This window comes from Cetorhinus maximus, chromosome 3 (assembly GCF_964194155.1).
Source record: "Cetorhinus maximus chromosome 3, sCetMax3.hap1.1, whole genome shotgun sequence".
Classification (NCBI taxonomy): domain Eukaryota; kingdom Metazoa; phylum Chordata; class Chondrichthyes; order Lamniformes; family Cetorhinidae; genus Cetorhinus; species Cetorhinus maximus.
In genome coordinates this window covers 71142290-71158510 of record NC_135881.1, presented here as the reverse complement: position 1 = coordinate 71158510, position 16221 = coordinate 71142290, and the positions used below count along the sequence as shown (strand labels likewise).

Here is a 16221-nt window from a genome sequence, read left to right as displayed (position 1 = left end):
CCACTCGGCACTTCTGGCTGAAGATTGTAGCAAATGCCTTATCTTTTGCACTGATATGCTGGGCTCCTCCATCATTCAGGATGGGGATACTTGTGGAGCCTCCTCCTCCAGTGAGAAGTTTAATTGTCTACCACCATTCACGAATGAATGTGGCAGGACTGCAGGGCTTAGATCTGATTCGTTGGTTGTGGGATCGCTTAGCTCTATCAATTGCTGCTTATGCTGTTTGGCACACAAGAAGTCCTGTGTTATAGCTTCACCAGGTTGACAGCTCATTTTTAGGTATGCCTGGTGCTGCTCCTGGCATGTCCTCCTGCACTCTTCATTGAACCAAGGTTGATCCCTTGGCTTAATGGTAATGGGAAAGTGGGGGACATGCCGGGCCATGACCGGGCCAGACCCAGTAAAGGTGGCAGCACAGTGATATACACACGGGAGGTGGTTGCCCTGGAAGTCCACAACATCGACTTCGGACCCCATGTAGTTTCATGGCATCAAGTCGAACACAGGCAAGGAAACCTCCTGCTGGTTACCACGTACCGCCCTCCCTCAACTGGTGAATCAGTGCTCCTCCATGTTGAACACCATGTGGAGGAAGCACTGAGGGTGGCATGGGCGTAGAATGTACTATGGGTGAGGGACTTGAGTGTCCATCATGAAGAGTGGCTCAGTAGCACCACTACTGACCAAGCTGGCTGAGTCCTAAATGACATAGTTGCTAGACTGGGTCTGTGGCAGGTGGTGAAGGAACCAACAAGAGGGAAAAACATACTTGACCTCATCCTCACCAAACTACCTCACCAACTTAGTTGGCCATTTCCTTCAAAATCATCCTTTGGTTCTCACCGGCATTTGGGGGTTCCCAACCACATTTCAGTCTGACAGTGGAATTGGAGCACCAGGGTGAAAATTCAGCTCAAAGTGTTTAACAAAAATCAGACAACTGTCATCCAATATGGACATTAGCTGCTAAAGACACCATTTTTGAATTAGTACAAAATGTATTTTCAACTGCGGGCATACTTTGCTGCTTCAGGGAAGAAAGGAGTTGATCTTATTTTTAATAAATGAAAATATATTTGCATAAGCATGACTGCAGTGAAACAACTTAAGCATAACTCAAGTTGGCTGAACAGTTCATCTATTTTACAGACAACCTAATAAATGTTAAACTGATTGTGGGTGCCATTTTTGCAGTGTGACGTGAATTTTTCAATATCTTGAAGCTGTGAAATCTATTGACACACTCATTTCATACACAAAATGGACATATACAGAAGAATTTCTGAAACCTTCACTTCTGCAGAAGTAGATGGCTTCAAGTCCATCCACTTGATTGTTTTTTCATATCACCTGAATATGTGTAAAAACCTTCTGCTTTGGTAGTTATAGGCTACGCAGTTTAACTAGAATTGTAACATTATCCCCAATTTTTTTCAGTAAGTTTGTTTGGTTCCTGTGCAAAGCTCATGAAATAACCAATTCCTATTGTGCACGTTGCTTGCACAATTTATCACTGTATGGTTTGGTACTCATCAAACATACGATTCTTCACACAATTTGCACAACTAAAACCAATTATGCTTTTTTTAATGAAGCTAAATCAGTGAAGCAAGATAGATAAAATTACATAGATTCACTTACATTCCATAAATCTGAGGTGCTATTTCTAGTCGATTGAGGTGCATGTATAGCTCGGTGTCAAATTTCTTTAACAGCTGGTCTTGAATGCGATTTACTTTGGAAACTATGGCAAGTGACGGTCCCATGTCCTGAGGTCTTGCAAATGGTACAGCTGTAACCATCTCTTCTTTTCCCTAAAGAGAAAATCCAGGTGAAAATATAAATGCAAAACATTCCTATATTCAATTTAAAAAATCACACAATATTAATCATATTTTTTTTAATCAGCTTTCTAAATTGCTATTACATTTCTTAATTCCACTTAAGTTACAAGCAAGATTTCAGCTCTTTATCATGAAATCAGACCCAAAACAGTGACCAAACTACCAGTGATTAGTATTCATGAATGTTGCTCATTCTGGAATAAAACTAACTCCTCGACAATTAATGTATTTCTTAGTTAAACATTTTTTTGAACAGCAATGACCTGCACTCCTAAACGTGTAATAAAAATAGCTCTTATGATCTGCTTTAAATGTTGGTGCTTTTTCTTTACCTGCTGTTCTAATTATAACTTTAAAATGTTACCCCTGTGCTCATCATCAAATGCTATGTAAAGAAAAATTCCTCTTCTCATAAAGTAACAATTCCCACGTTCTAGGTTAAACCCAAATCAGCACTTCTATTACAATCTAAATACAAGAAAGTTGAAATAACTGCTGCATATGCCTGAATCAAACTGACTTTAGATTCAGCTATACTGGAAAGAAATACAAAATCACAGGAATTTTACATTGCAAAGGAGTCTCCCAAGCCAAGAATCAGAGTAAAATCCAAGATTCACTGTGGTCTCAGTAATGCTCATTTTTATTTATTTTTGGTGAAGCTTTAGATCTCTAACTTATCCTAATCTGCTGTCAAACCAAATTCCCAAGGCCTTGCCTCCTTGCACCAAATATCCAGTCCATTTAAATGCTACCAAGCATCCTTCCAAAGGAATCTGTCTTCACTGTCACCAGATGATATAACTGGAGCATCCGCAAGCTGGCCAGGTAGGTCAGCTGTGGTAAATCTCTTTCAGGACCAATGAGAATGAAGGGCAAAATACATCTTGAGACTCACAGGGCTTTATATCCCAAAAGTCCTTGTCACATGTTGTAGTGTGGCGATGGGACGGACCCAAAAAGTTCTATTATGTGTTTTGCAATATGCAATTTATGAATCATTAATTTACATTTCATAAATATCTGTAGCTTTCAGGTCCATTTGTCATTCTTCACAGGTCCTGCTGCTTTCATAATCCTAATACATGAACAAATGTTTAGCAGATCATAGTGACCAAGGTGACCATTGTTCTACTAGCAGCTCCTTTGGCAGGGCTTCAACACAGACAAAGAGTTGCCCTGTTTTGGAAGCATCATATGGCAATGTCCTGAAAACAATAGCCAAATCCAAAGTGGTTAAAAGCAGAACTACAACTTGCACTTACTACATAATGCTTTAATATAAAATGTCCCAAGTCATTTCACAGTAACATATCAAACAAATTTTGACACTGAGGCACTTGAGAAGATACTGTAGATGTTGACATCTAAGTTGACCTTTGAAGCCTCCAAAAATTGTTCCAAAAATGTCAGTCGACTAATATGGCAAGTATAAAATGTGAACTGCCGGTGTGGGTGTGGATGGTTGCCATTTTTAAATGTGGGGGAGAATAAAAACACCAGTAATTCATAGTAAATTAATGCGGCACAGCTTATTGAATAAATCAATTGTACAAAGATGCTTTTAGCCACAATGAAAGCATTTAAAAATCCCTAAAATTCATTGTCTTTAGCATCTGACACAAAAAGTGCATTGAATTCATTCTGAGTCACTTTGGGTATGGCATCATAGTAAGGATCCCACAGTGGGTCAGGTGTGGCACTTCTGTTTTCACAATAATTCCTCCACAACAAATCGTCTTCCTCTTCATCTATTGAATTGGATATTCTGCCTTTTTGAATGACCTGACGACAGTTTGTGCACTAATAGCACATTTGATTACAAAACCATGCAAAAACATCAAGTGGGGAAGTGTGCATATTTCCACCCTTTGCGAAGATTATTTTCTATTTCACTCGTTGTGAATATGATCCTTGAATGGCTTGTTGAGGCACATATCCAAAGGTTGAACAATGGATGTTAGATCCTCTGGTATAACTGCAATGTAGGTGGCATTTCTTCACAGGCATTTCTTGATCTTGTCATTTATGGGATCTGAACAGGTCCCACACTATTAAACTGCATTCTTTACGTAGGCCACCGGGGCGCCTATTCCACACATTATCAATCCATAACTTCACTTTATCCTCACCCATCCAACTGTTGTCATGGACATGCACAACATCTCTGTCAGGAGACCCAATTTTCACAGCATGGTTTGATGTTTGAAAAATGACCATAGCTTTAATTTCATTCTGTCTGCATGCAGGCTAGTACCACTGTGAACCATAGTCTTCTCATGACCTGCGGCTATCACTAGAACGGTTTTCGAACCTTTCCATTCCACACATCGGTGGCTAGGCATTGCGAAATTCATGGGCTTTTCATCATGTTGCCAATGTGGCGTAATTTTTTTATCCGTTCATGGGAGATGGAGGTCACTGGCTAGGTCAGCATTTATTGCGCATCCCTAATTGCCCTTGAGAAGGTGGTGGTGAACTGCTGCAGTCCATGTGGTGTAACAGCCCATAGTGCTGTTAAGGAGGGAGTTCCAGGATTTTTACCCACCGACAGTGAAGGAACGCCGATATGTTTCCAAGTCAGGATGGTGTGTGGCTAGGAGGGGAATTTCCAGGTGGTGTTCCCAAGCATCTGCTGCCCTTGTCCTTCCAGATGGTAGCGATCATGGGTTTGCAAGGTGTCTAGGAGCCTTGGTGTGTTTCTGCAGGTGCATCTTGTAGATGGTACACACTGCTGGCATTGTGCGTCGGTGGTGGAGAGAGTGAATGTTTGTGGATGTGGTGTCAATCAAGTGGGCTGCTTTCTCCTGGATGGTGTCAGGCTTTTCAAGTTTTGTTGGAGTTGCACTCATCTAGGCAAGAGGTACGTATTCCATGACACTCCTGACTTGTGCCTTGTAGATGGTGGACAGGCTTTGGGGAGTCAGGAGGTGAGTTACTCACCACAGGATCCCTAGCCTCAGACCTGCTCTTGTAGCCACAGTATTTATATGGCTAGTCCAGTTCAGTTTCTGGGCAATTTTTCACATTGCCAGGTAGATGCCAGTATTGTAGCTGTACTGGAACAACTTGGCTAGGGATGAGGCAAATTCTGGAGCACAAGTCTTCAATGCTATTGCCAGAATATTGTCATGGGACAAAGCCTTTGCAGTATCCAGTGCCTTCAACCGTTTCTTGGTATCATGTGGAGTGGATCAAATTGGCTGAAGGATGATGCTGGGGACCTCTGGAGGAGGCCATGATGGATCATCCACTCGGCACTCCTGGCTGGAGATTGTTGCAAATGCTTCTGCCTTATGGGTACTAGTGTTTTTGCAGCTGTCTGCTGATGACTTTGAGGCCTTTTAGTAATCTCAGGTGACCTTGGTTTCTTGCTGCAACACTGGACATTTTTATTCCATAAAGCTGCTACAACAACCAGTTGTCACTCAAATATTTGCTGGACTATTTGTTTGATTTCATCCACTTAATTGCGTATACATGCATTACATTTCTGGTGATGATGAAGCTATTCTGACAATTTTCAAGGACCCATTCAAACTTATGCTTCCCAAGATCAGTTCAGTGGGTGGTCCCTGTTCTCATGGCACATTTGCTTTCGGGCATTTTCTTCAGAGCGATTCCCATTCTTTCATTCTTGCACTAGTTTTTCACCAATACTGAATTCCCTCCCTGCAGCACAGTTATTTGACGAGTTAGCAAATGTTACGGCTTTAAGCTTGAAACTAGCTTCATACTTCATTAATTTTGTTGGAAGACTAACTCCTCTTCATTGTTCGCCATGCGGGATCTGCTTTGTTTGGGGGTGTCTTAAATTCCTGCGCATCCTCACAACACAGCCCATATTGCCTACTCGATCCCTTGCGCCCAGTGTTAAGGTAAGTAAAACATGCATTTGTGGGGTAAAAAATTGAGGCTGGCTACTAATCCAAGTATAGCATGGCTGAAAAGGAGGAGGTCGACTTATACGCCAAGTATATGCAAAAACATGAACTTTGGGGCCAGAAAAATGGGGTAATCTTATACACCAGGTAGACTTACATTCACAATCTACAGTACTAGGACAGATCACCAAAAGCTTGGTCAAAGGTTTTAAGGAGTGGCTGAAAGGAGGAGAGTTAGAAAGGCAGAGTGGTTTAGGGAGGGAATTCTAGAGCTTATGGCCATGGCAACTAAAGATGCAGTCATCAATGGTGGAGCAATTAAATCTAGGATACACAAAGAGGCCAGGGAGAAGTGCAAAGATTATGGAGGGTTGTAAGGCTAAAGGATGGTACAGAAATAAGGAGGGGGTGAAGGCATGGAGAAATTTGAAAATAAGGCTGACAATTTTAAAATCAAGGTGTTGCTGGACCTAATGTAAGGCAGCAAGTGTAGGTGTGATGAGAGTGGTGCATGTTATGATCACAGTTAAAATCTAGTGGGTCATACAGGGAGGAAAATTATAGCTATTCTTTTCTATTGATTTTTGTTTGCGGGCTTGTGCAGTCCTCAGGCTGAATTTTGAATCAGCTCCCCAGCAGACAGTTGATTTGACTCAGAGATGCCCTCATTCAAAATGGGTCAGGGTCAGGATCGTGGCAGGGAACTGGCAGAGAGCACGGCAGTGCCAAATTGTGCATCCGCCTACCTCCGATCTGAACACCAACACGTTTAAAAACTCAGCCCCTGGTCTCTTGCAGGCGAAGGTCGGTTAGATGGACAGTAACCTAGCAGATGTACCATTTTTACAGTTGACAAAGAAGACCTATTCTTTTTCCTTGATCTTAATGCCTGTCATTAGCCTAACCATGGCTAGTAAAAGCACTGCACTAGTGGGACTGTAATCTTCCTAGATTTGAAACCCACCTCTCTTGCAAATGTATTTTAAACAGATTAGCACATGTCTGCTTACTCGTGATGATGACATGGCATACATACATTGTGCCTGGGCAGTGACCAATTTATGAAGGCCAAATTTAAGCACTTGCATCTTTCAGAACACAAATTGCTACCAATTTGCTTGTGATAGGTAATGCAAATTCGAGAGTATAGTTATCAAGCTGTAAGTAAATGCAATAAACATTTTCAGACTACAATAAATTCATGTGGCTGAATCTCTAGGAATATGTCCAACCAAAGTTGGCAACCCCAATCGTTCAGCAGCATAGACCACTACATCTAAGTTGGTGTCAGTCATAAACTTGGATGCCTTGGACAAAATTTCAAAGTCATTTGTAACAATAAAGAATATTGGCTCAACACTGATGCCTATGAAACTTCATTAGCAACCACTTTCACGCTCAACCTTTTACGCATGATTGAAGCATGGCTCACAGGTCTGTAATTTGAGAGTTCAACATTGCTCCATTTGTTACCCGATTACATTGAGTTTTGAAAGATATCTGTGAGGGAATTTAACATCTCCTCAATAAACTCCAAATGTTCTCTTGGATCCAAATTGTTGGAACCTGCAGTCTAGGTAGCCTTCAGCTTCCTAAGGATGTGGGATACTAAACATTTCCAGTCTGCTCTGTCTAGTCTATATTCCAAGACAAACTTTCCTTTCCTTCACTGGAAAAAAGGATCACAAAATAATGAGGAAAGGCCATTCAGGATTTGCTTTTTACTTCTTACAATGTACTGTTATTTCTATTCTGAGGTTTGTCCAACATAATTTTTTATTTATTCTTTCATGGGATGTGTACGTTGCTGGATAGGCCAGCATTTATTGCCCATCCATAATTGCTCTTCAGAAGGTTGTGGTGTGCGCCTTCTTGAACCTTTGCAGTCCTAAGTGGTGTAGGTACACCAATAGTACTGTTAGGAAGAGTGTTCCAGGATTTTGACCTAGCAACAGTAAAGAAATGGCAATATAGTCCCAAGTCAGGGAGGTCTGTGGCTTGGAAGGGAACTTGCAGGTGGTGGTGTTCCCATGCATCTGCTGCCCTTGTCCTTCAAGGTAAGGCTTGTCCAACCAGTGGCCCGCGGGTTGCAGAAGCTCCTTTACGTGACCCCTGAAAGATTGTTGAAAATTCCGGTAAGAGGGGTCAGTGAGTTTGAAGAGTGAGCCCATCGGTAGCAAACATAGGAAAGAAATAGGTGGTGATTGGAAGAGCAGCAAACACCGGTGTCTGCGAGTTTGTGAAGACAGAGAGACCCTAGAGCACGCGGAGCTTCCGCTCAACACGCTTTCCCATGGCTCGTGCCTCTTTCCTCTGGCTCTCAGTGCTCCGGCCTGGCAAGTGGAGAGCATTCCATCACACTCCTGACTTGTGCCTTGTAGATGATGGACAGGCTTTAGTGAGTCAGGAGATTAGTTAATCGTCACAAAATTCCCAGCCTCTGTCCTGCTCTTGTAGCCTCATATTTATATGGCTGATCCAGCTCAGTTTCTGGTCAATGGCAACCCCTAGGATGTTGATAGTGGGGCATTTGGCAATGCCGTTGAATGTCAGGAGGAGATAGTTGGATTCTCTCTCGTTGGAGGTGGTCATTGTCTGGCAATTTTGTTGCACGCATGTTACTTGCCACTTATATGCCCAAGTTTGAATGTTGTTCAGGTCTTATTGCACATGGACACGGGCTGCTTCACTATCTGAGGAGTGGCGAATGATGCTGAACATTTTGCAATCAACTGAACATCCCCACTTCTGACTTTATGATAGAGGGAAGGTCATTGACGAAGCAGCTGAAGATGGTTAGGCCTAGGAAACTACCATGAGGGGCTCCTGCAGTAATATCCAGGGACTGGATATTGACTGCTAACAACCACAACCATCTTCCTTTGTACTAGGTATGTCTCCAGCCAGTGGAGTTTTCCTGATTCCCACTGATTTCTGTTTTTCTAGGTCTCTTTGATGCCACACTCAGTCAAATGCGGCCTTGATGTCAAGGGCAGTCACTCTCACCTCACGTCTTGAGTTCAGCTCTTCTGTCCATGCTTGGACCAAGGCTGTAATGAGATCAGGAGCTGAGTGGCTATAGTCAAAGCCAATCTGAACCTCAGTGGCCAGTTTGCTGTGTAAGTGGCGGTTGATAGCGCTGTTGACGAACCGTCCATCACTTTGCTGATGATTGAGAGTAGACTGATGGCTCGTAGTTGGCCGGGTTGGATTTGTTATGCTTTTTGTGGACTGGATATACCTGAGCAGTTTTCCATATTGATGTGTAGATACCAGTGTTGTAGCTGTTCATTAACAGCTTGGCTAGGGGCACAGCTAGTTCTGCAGCACAAGTCTTCAGTACTGTTGCTGGAATGTTGTCAGAGTCCACAGTCTTTGCAGCACTTAGTGCCTTGAGCCATTCCTTGATATCACCTTAAGTGAATCAAATTGGCTGGAGGTAGGCAACTGTGATGTTGGAGACTTCAAAAGGAGGCCGAGATGGATCATCCACTTGGCACTTCTGGCTGAAAATGGCTGCAAATGCTTCAGCCTCGACTTTTGCACTGATGTGCTGGGCTCCCCCAACATTGTGGATGGGGACATTTGTGGAGCCTCTCCTCAGCTTAGTTGTCCACCACCATTCACAACTGGATGACGCTGGATTGCAGAGCTTAGATCTGATCTGTTGGTTGTGGGATTGCTTAGTTTTGTCCATCACATGCTGATTCCACTGTTTGGGATGCAAGTAGTCCTATGTTGTAGCTTCACCAGGTTGATATCTGGTGATAGTCGATCTTTACAGAATTTCCCCATGACCCCGGAAGTACTCACAATACATAATATTGATCAAACAAAGAGAATTTTAAAGGCTGATCTCTGCTTTTCAGTCTTATAATCATATGTTTAATATTTGGCTCAATGTTAAATGTCCTTGAAATGCATCCCATTTGTTTAGCCTTATTCATAAAAATCTCACAAGTACTGGAATAGAAACAGAAAGTGCTGGAAAAACTCAACCTTTTTGGCTGCATCTGTGGAGAAAGAAACAGAGCTAACATTTCTCGTCCGTTTCCAAAGAAGAGTCATATTGGACTCGAGACGTTAACTCTGTTTCTCTCGCCACAGATGCTGCCAGGCTGGCTGAGTTTTTCCAACACTTTCTGTTTTTATTTCAGATCTCCAGCATCCACAGTATTTTGCTTTTATTATCACTGGACACTTTCATTGCAATTATTCGACATTCACTCAGATCTTTTCTTTGTTTTATTGTGTACATATTTCTATACCAACCTGAATTACTTTACAACAGTCCACATTATAGATTTATGTGTGTTCATCTTCTAAATTATTCCAAGTTTTCTTAGTACTATTACTAGATTTTTAAACTAGATAACTTTGCATTTGCAGATATTAAACACCACTATAATTTGGAGCACATCTTAATAATATTGAAATCTAGCACAAAGTTTACAACAACACTATGCATTCCACATATCGCTATTTGTGGCTAAATCACCCTCAGGAACCAATCATGTTCTCTGTTAACTTTTCTTCCCCTTGTTCGATATGATGGTATCCACTTAAAATAAATGTAAACGATTTAATACAAATCAGCACACTTCCACTCAAAGAAATCAAATTTCAGGTTATAATGGAAGACATTTATTTTCTTCATTATGAACTCTCAATGTTGCAGCTGCTCCTGAACAAAACATTTGTTTCAATGATCATCACTGGCAATTTTGAAGACCACTTATCCTTAGGTTCTTGCATGGAAGACCGAAAATTCCTGGTGTTAAATACTAATGACTGTAAAGACAAAATCTGCTCATGTAGTTTATACCAATCTTCCCAATTATCATGCCTCTTTCTCTTTCCAGGATGGAAATGTTAATTAACATATCTCCTGCAATTATATTCACCAAAGAATGAGAGGATTGGTTACGGTCAGAAATATTAAGATAATTAGTGTGGGCTGTTCTTTTAAACAGAAGTGAAACTGGGAGTGTAACTAATATATTTGACCAGAATGACAACACTTAATTCCACAGCAAATTTAAAAAATATTTATTATGAATATATAATAAATATATAAACCTTTAATGCACCCATTCAAATTTTCCAATATCCACATGGGTAATGAGTGTGATCGGAAGGGAAAGAGTCAGCCCAAAATCAAAAGAAATAATTAAGTAGTTTTATGTTAAGTAACTAGTGAGGAAAATGTGCATAAGATAATTAAAGTATTTTAATTTATCATAAACTGATAATCATGATGAGCATACCTTTCTTATTTCTCTTTCAAAAGTTGAAAACCATGGTTCTGCAGTGTCCATAAGTTGTGAGAACATTGCACTGAAGAGATAAGATGACAATTTTCAAAATAACAAGAAGCAAATCGATAGCAATAACAAAAAGAATGATGTTATTACTTAACTTACTAAGCATCATGTTCCAAGAACTCTGGATTGAGGAGAGCTTTCATTTCCTCACTGTGGAGATATGAATCTGCAAATTAGTAAAATATTCCTTTCTACACCAATGTATTCAGCTGTGTTTACTGCTCGACCTATGAAGACTGCCAAAATCTAAGTATTCACATTAGGCATCAACAAAAATAGCTCTGTGTAATCATCCTTTATAGCTGCAAAACCAAGATAATGTTTAACACAGAAAATAAAATTATCGACATGTTTATCTGTACATTAAAAAAAATGATTTTTCCCTCCCCCATCCTAAAAGCAGCCCATGCATTCATTTCACTTTATTTGTTTCAGATGATGGAACATGATCCAGCCCACCAAATACAGTTTGTTCTTATGCTAGAAAGAATACCCTGATTTCAGAAGTTTTCTCATCCTCCCAAGATCTTTCATCCCCATCGGAAACCCATGGGAATATTAGTCAAGACTAAAAGATAAGCTTTGATTTTCTTGTTGTAAGTCAGCACTGTTTTATTTAGCACTCTGGGTAGTAAATGTGTGGTGGGGTTATTGACCCATTGACCAATCCAGTTGGCTTGCGGTACTTTATTTTATAGTAAATGTGTGGTGGGGTTATTGACCAATCCAGTTGGCTTGCGGTACTTTATTTTATGAGCATGAAACATCCCAGTGATGAAAAGATTGTGGTCAGTCAACAACATTGGTTTCGTAATTGATATTATAATACAAAAAAAATTTACATTGAGCTTTATTTTTTAAGTTTTTCCTCATTTTCCATTCTCTACCTCATGCCAACAGTCCCTCCAGAATCCACAATAACTGTTGTTTTAGACTTGCAGTAGACATGCTTAAGAAGCGTACAAAAATTGACTCTCCTCTTAATGGCAGATAAGACTGAAAACGTTGTATCATGCTACTCCAACTGCACATTCGTAAACCTTGACAATCCAACTGGCATTGTAGTTAACGAACTACCCTCTTCCTCAACTAGCATGCCCTCTCTGGAGTTGATTTATACTCTGCATAAAGTGCAATGTTGTACCTATTACAACAAATAAATAACTTGTCTTCAAAATAAATAACACAGAACTTAAATAGATAAAACTTGCCTTGGATTTGCTGTTTCACTAGCATGTGAGAAGGCTTGGTGATCACAGTGTAGAATAAAGACGAGAGGAGCCAGCAGTTCATGCATGCCCTAAAACATTAGCATCAAAAAATAATCAACAGAGCTGGAACATTCTTACTCAAATTAAAAAATAAAATGCGTACTCTGGAAAATGAACTAAGAGCTATTAAAATGGAGTCTCTTCAATGGCTCAATTAATTTACAAAGTGCAAGAAGCATGCAGACCAGATAGGCGCCAAAGTTCTACATCTAAAGTGTTAACCAGTCTTTTCTCTTTACAGATGCTGATGGGGCTGCTATGCACACTCAGATGTTCTGAGTTTGAAACACTTTAAAATTTGGCATGGTATATATCATGCAAATCATCAAATTATTTCTATTTGTCCCTATTTATGTATAAAAAATAGCCTAAAACTATGATATGAATATATGATTTTCAAATTTAATTGCCATAGTAAATGGACAATTACTTAAAGATTTAATCTCTTGTAGCCTGCACTTGAACATTAAAAATACTAGTGTATCTTGCTTTATAATTTAAAGGCAGGCAACCCTGCAGTTAGGAACATATTGGGGAAAGACAGAATAATTAAAACATCAGTGTGAAAATTACTAAATCTTCTGTGCATGAAGATTTTTTTCTATTAAAATCTACTAGAATAGAACACCAAAACATATGCAATGTGTAACTCGCAGCAGACTTAAATGCTTTGGGGACAGAATGTTATGCCCAGAATGAATGCATATTTATTCTTAGTAAATGTCACAAGACACTTTTTCGTACAGTCCAATTTTAAACTGCTTAATTATTCAACCAAACCTGTACAGTATTTTATTACCTGCTTGTAAAGCAGCTGCTCATTTTCTCTCGCATAACAAAACAGGATATCTGTCAAGATCTGCCTCACACTTTCCTGTTGGAAATACTGCATTTCAGGAAACCTGAAAGACAAAATTTCAGCACATCATCTCAAGAAATGTTGTTCCTTTTTGCTCCCCTATTTAGTTATTTTTTAACAATGCCATCAGACAACTTCTTGTTAACATTGTGGTCTCGTTACAATTCTATTTGAACTAAACTAGTTTGAAATTAAAATTAAAATGGCCAATTACAATTTTGTCTAAAATACATCAAATGAACTTTTGTAAATTTTAAAAATTAATTTCAACCTATTTAAACTAATTAGACAAATTCACTTGGTGTTTTCTCCTCTTCTGGAGGCAATTGACAGGATTTCCATGCAGGCTTTGGGACCCTGATGTCAGGACAAAATGGGGGTCCTGAGCCCACACTTTCTGGCAGCAAGGTCAGCAGAGTGATATAGCCAGAGGCAGCTTCCTAATTGGCTGCGTCCAAGCTTGCTGTCCAATTAAGAAAAGTGGGAGGGCTCCTGCTGTTACTGGCCCAGAGGACTGGCAGCCCCACGGAGTCGTGGGTGCTGAGGCGGGTAGGAGACTGAAAGGGTTATGGCATCCTCAGGGGGCTAAGTTGGGAATAAAATTTCAGAGGGGCCAGGAAGGCAGAGGCCTTGGATTGGAGGGGAAACCTCTCGAGATGGCTCATTGGGGTCATGGGGGCTACCTTCCTGCCGGTGGCCATCTCTTTTGGATGATCTGGCTTCCACCTTCCCCCGGACAGCCGCAGAGCCCATTAAGTTGACAACCTGCACATGTGACACTGCTCTAATGCTAGCAAAATGCTGGCGAGCGCTTTATATGGCCCTTAATCGAGCCCATAAATATGCAGGCTGGCTGTCAGCCTTCGTTCAGCTGGGAGCTATTCCATTCCCCTGCCTGCCACTGGTAAACTTCCCTGATGGCAAGAATTCACCAGGGAGCCATATCAACATGGCTCCCCCCTATTTTGCTCCCACAACCTTCAATCCTGCCAACCTGGGGTCGGGAAAATTCTGTCGTGTTATAGAACACTCCATCGTGTTCTATAAGTGCCAGATGCATGTCAAGTACCTTACTAAAGAGTATTTTTCATGCGAACCTAGGTGGTAATAATAACAATAATAATAATAATAATAATAATAATAGGGGCGACTTGATAGAAGTTTACAAAATTATGAGTGGCATGGACAGAGTAGATAGTCAGAAACTTTTTTCCAGGGTGGAAGAGTCAATTACTAGGGGACATAGATTTAAGGTGAGAGGAGAAAACTATGGAGGAGATGTGTGGGGCAAGTTTTTTACGCAGAGGGAGTGTCTGGAATTCACTGCCAGAGGAGGTGGTGGAAGCAGGTACGATAGTGGTGTTTAAGAGGCAGCTTGACAAATACATGAATAGGATGGGAATAGAGGGATATGGACCCCGGAAGTGCAAAATGTTTTAGTTGACGGGCAATATGATCGGCACAGGCTTGGAGGGCCGAAGGGCCTGTTCCTGGGCTGTACTTTTCTTTGTTCTATAATTGCTTGAATGTTATTGAAGTGTGAGTAACACTACAGTTGAACTACAGTCTGTCATTACCCATTCTCCACTTAAAAAAAATTGTTATTAAAAACATTGACAACACGACATGTATCGCCCTAAGATGATGGTAGTGGGCCATCTTGAATCAATGTCAGCTTTGTGATAATGGTGTGAGGTAAGAAATTCTAGGATTTCAACTCAGCAAAGATGAAGAAATTCAAATAGGGAATTCATAGGGAGCTTGTCTTGCTGGAAGGAAGTGAGAATGTGAAACTTACCTCTTCTGCTTGCAGAGGTAGCAAATCGTATTGATGCATTTAAGGGGAAGCTAGATAAGCATATTAAGAAGAAGAGAATAGAGAATTATGATGCTAGAGTTAGATGAGGAAGGGTGGGAAGAGGCTCGAGTGGAGTGTAACCGCAGTTATGGACTGGGGTGGGCTGAATGGCCTTTCTCTGTGCTGTATATTCCACGTAATATGTCCAAAGTAGGCCTGTATGTGAATTGAATGGGAATGTGGAAATGCTGGAGTTCCCATGAAATTGTTTTTCTTATGCTCCTTGATGGTAGTGATCATAAAATGCTGTTGAAGTAAACTTAGCAAAGTGAATTGGTGCAATGCACTTTGTAAACCCCATACTGCAACCAAAGTGCCCTTGTAATGGAGGGTATTGGTTATTGCGTCCAGTATTAGCAGTGTTGACCATCAGATTTATCTTTCCTCTATGGTGTTGAGCTTCTTGAGTGCTGTTAAAGCTCCACCCATGCAGTAAATTAATGAGTATTTCAACACTGTCCCTCTGGAGCCTTGTGGATGGTGGAAAGGCATTAAAGAATTAGAAAATGAGCCACTTTTCAGATTACTCAGCTTTGTACGGCTTTGTAGCCACACCATTAAGTTTCTGGTCAATGGTGTCCCAAAATATGTTGTTGATCGGGGTTTGGTGAAGGATTGTAAGTCTGAACCATATTCATTCATTAGTTTTCACCATAGCCTTAGTAAGGCCATTGGCATTGTCTTGCTTCAAGTCTCTCTCAGTCCACATCTCAATGTTATCCACCCAACTGATCTTTCTCCTTCTTCTGCTGGTACCCTCAATTTCTCCTTCAACTGTTTCCGGGTCTTAGTTTCCAATATGCGTACTTGACAATCTTTCTCTCCCTAACCGTACTTAGCAACCCTTTCGATTCCTGAGCAACCCTTTTGATTCCTGAACTTCTACTCTTGATCTAATCCGCTCATTTTTCTTTCTGTCCATCCAGTTGATTCTGAGCATCCTCTGCCATACCCACATTTCAAAAGCTGTCATCCCCCTCTTCCAATCATATGCGGCTCAAAATATTTTTCCTCATTTCTTCTCTGGTGCCTTACCAATTACCTTAAATCAATGTCCTCTGGTTCTCAGCCCTTCCAATAATGGGAACAGTTTCTCCCCATCTATTGTTTCCAGACCCCTCATCATTTTGAACACCTCTATTAAATCTCCTCTCAACATTCTCTTCTCTAAAGAGAGC

General features: G+C 40.8%; 1 protein-coding gene across 8 annotated transcripts in view; it reads right to left on the bottom strand.

Moving 5' to 3' along the window:
• Positions 1-16221, bottom strand: part of tbc1d5 (TBC1 domain family, member 5) — a 551970-nt gene that overhangs the window by 245636 nt on the left and 290113 nt on the right. For 7 of the 8 annotated variants that reach the window (XM_078538526.1, XM_078538531.1, XM_078538533.1 and 4 more), the window contains 5 exons: positions 13126-13228; positions 12263-12355; positions 11155-11201; positions 10999-11068; positions 1645-1817 (listed from right to left, as the gene is read on the bottom strand). In XM_078538526.1, the coding sequence (XP_078394652.1) occupies positions 1645-1817; positions 10999-11068; positions 11155-11201; positions 12263-12355; positions 13126-13228 (486 nt within the window). Of the gene's footprint in view, positions 1-1644; positions 1818-10998; positions 11069-11154; positions 11206-12262; positions 12356-13125; positions 13229-16221 lie in introns of all 8 variants that reach the window. The other variant, XM_078538532.1, reaches the window with a different exon arrangement.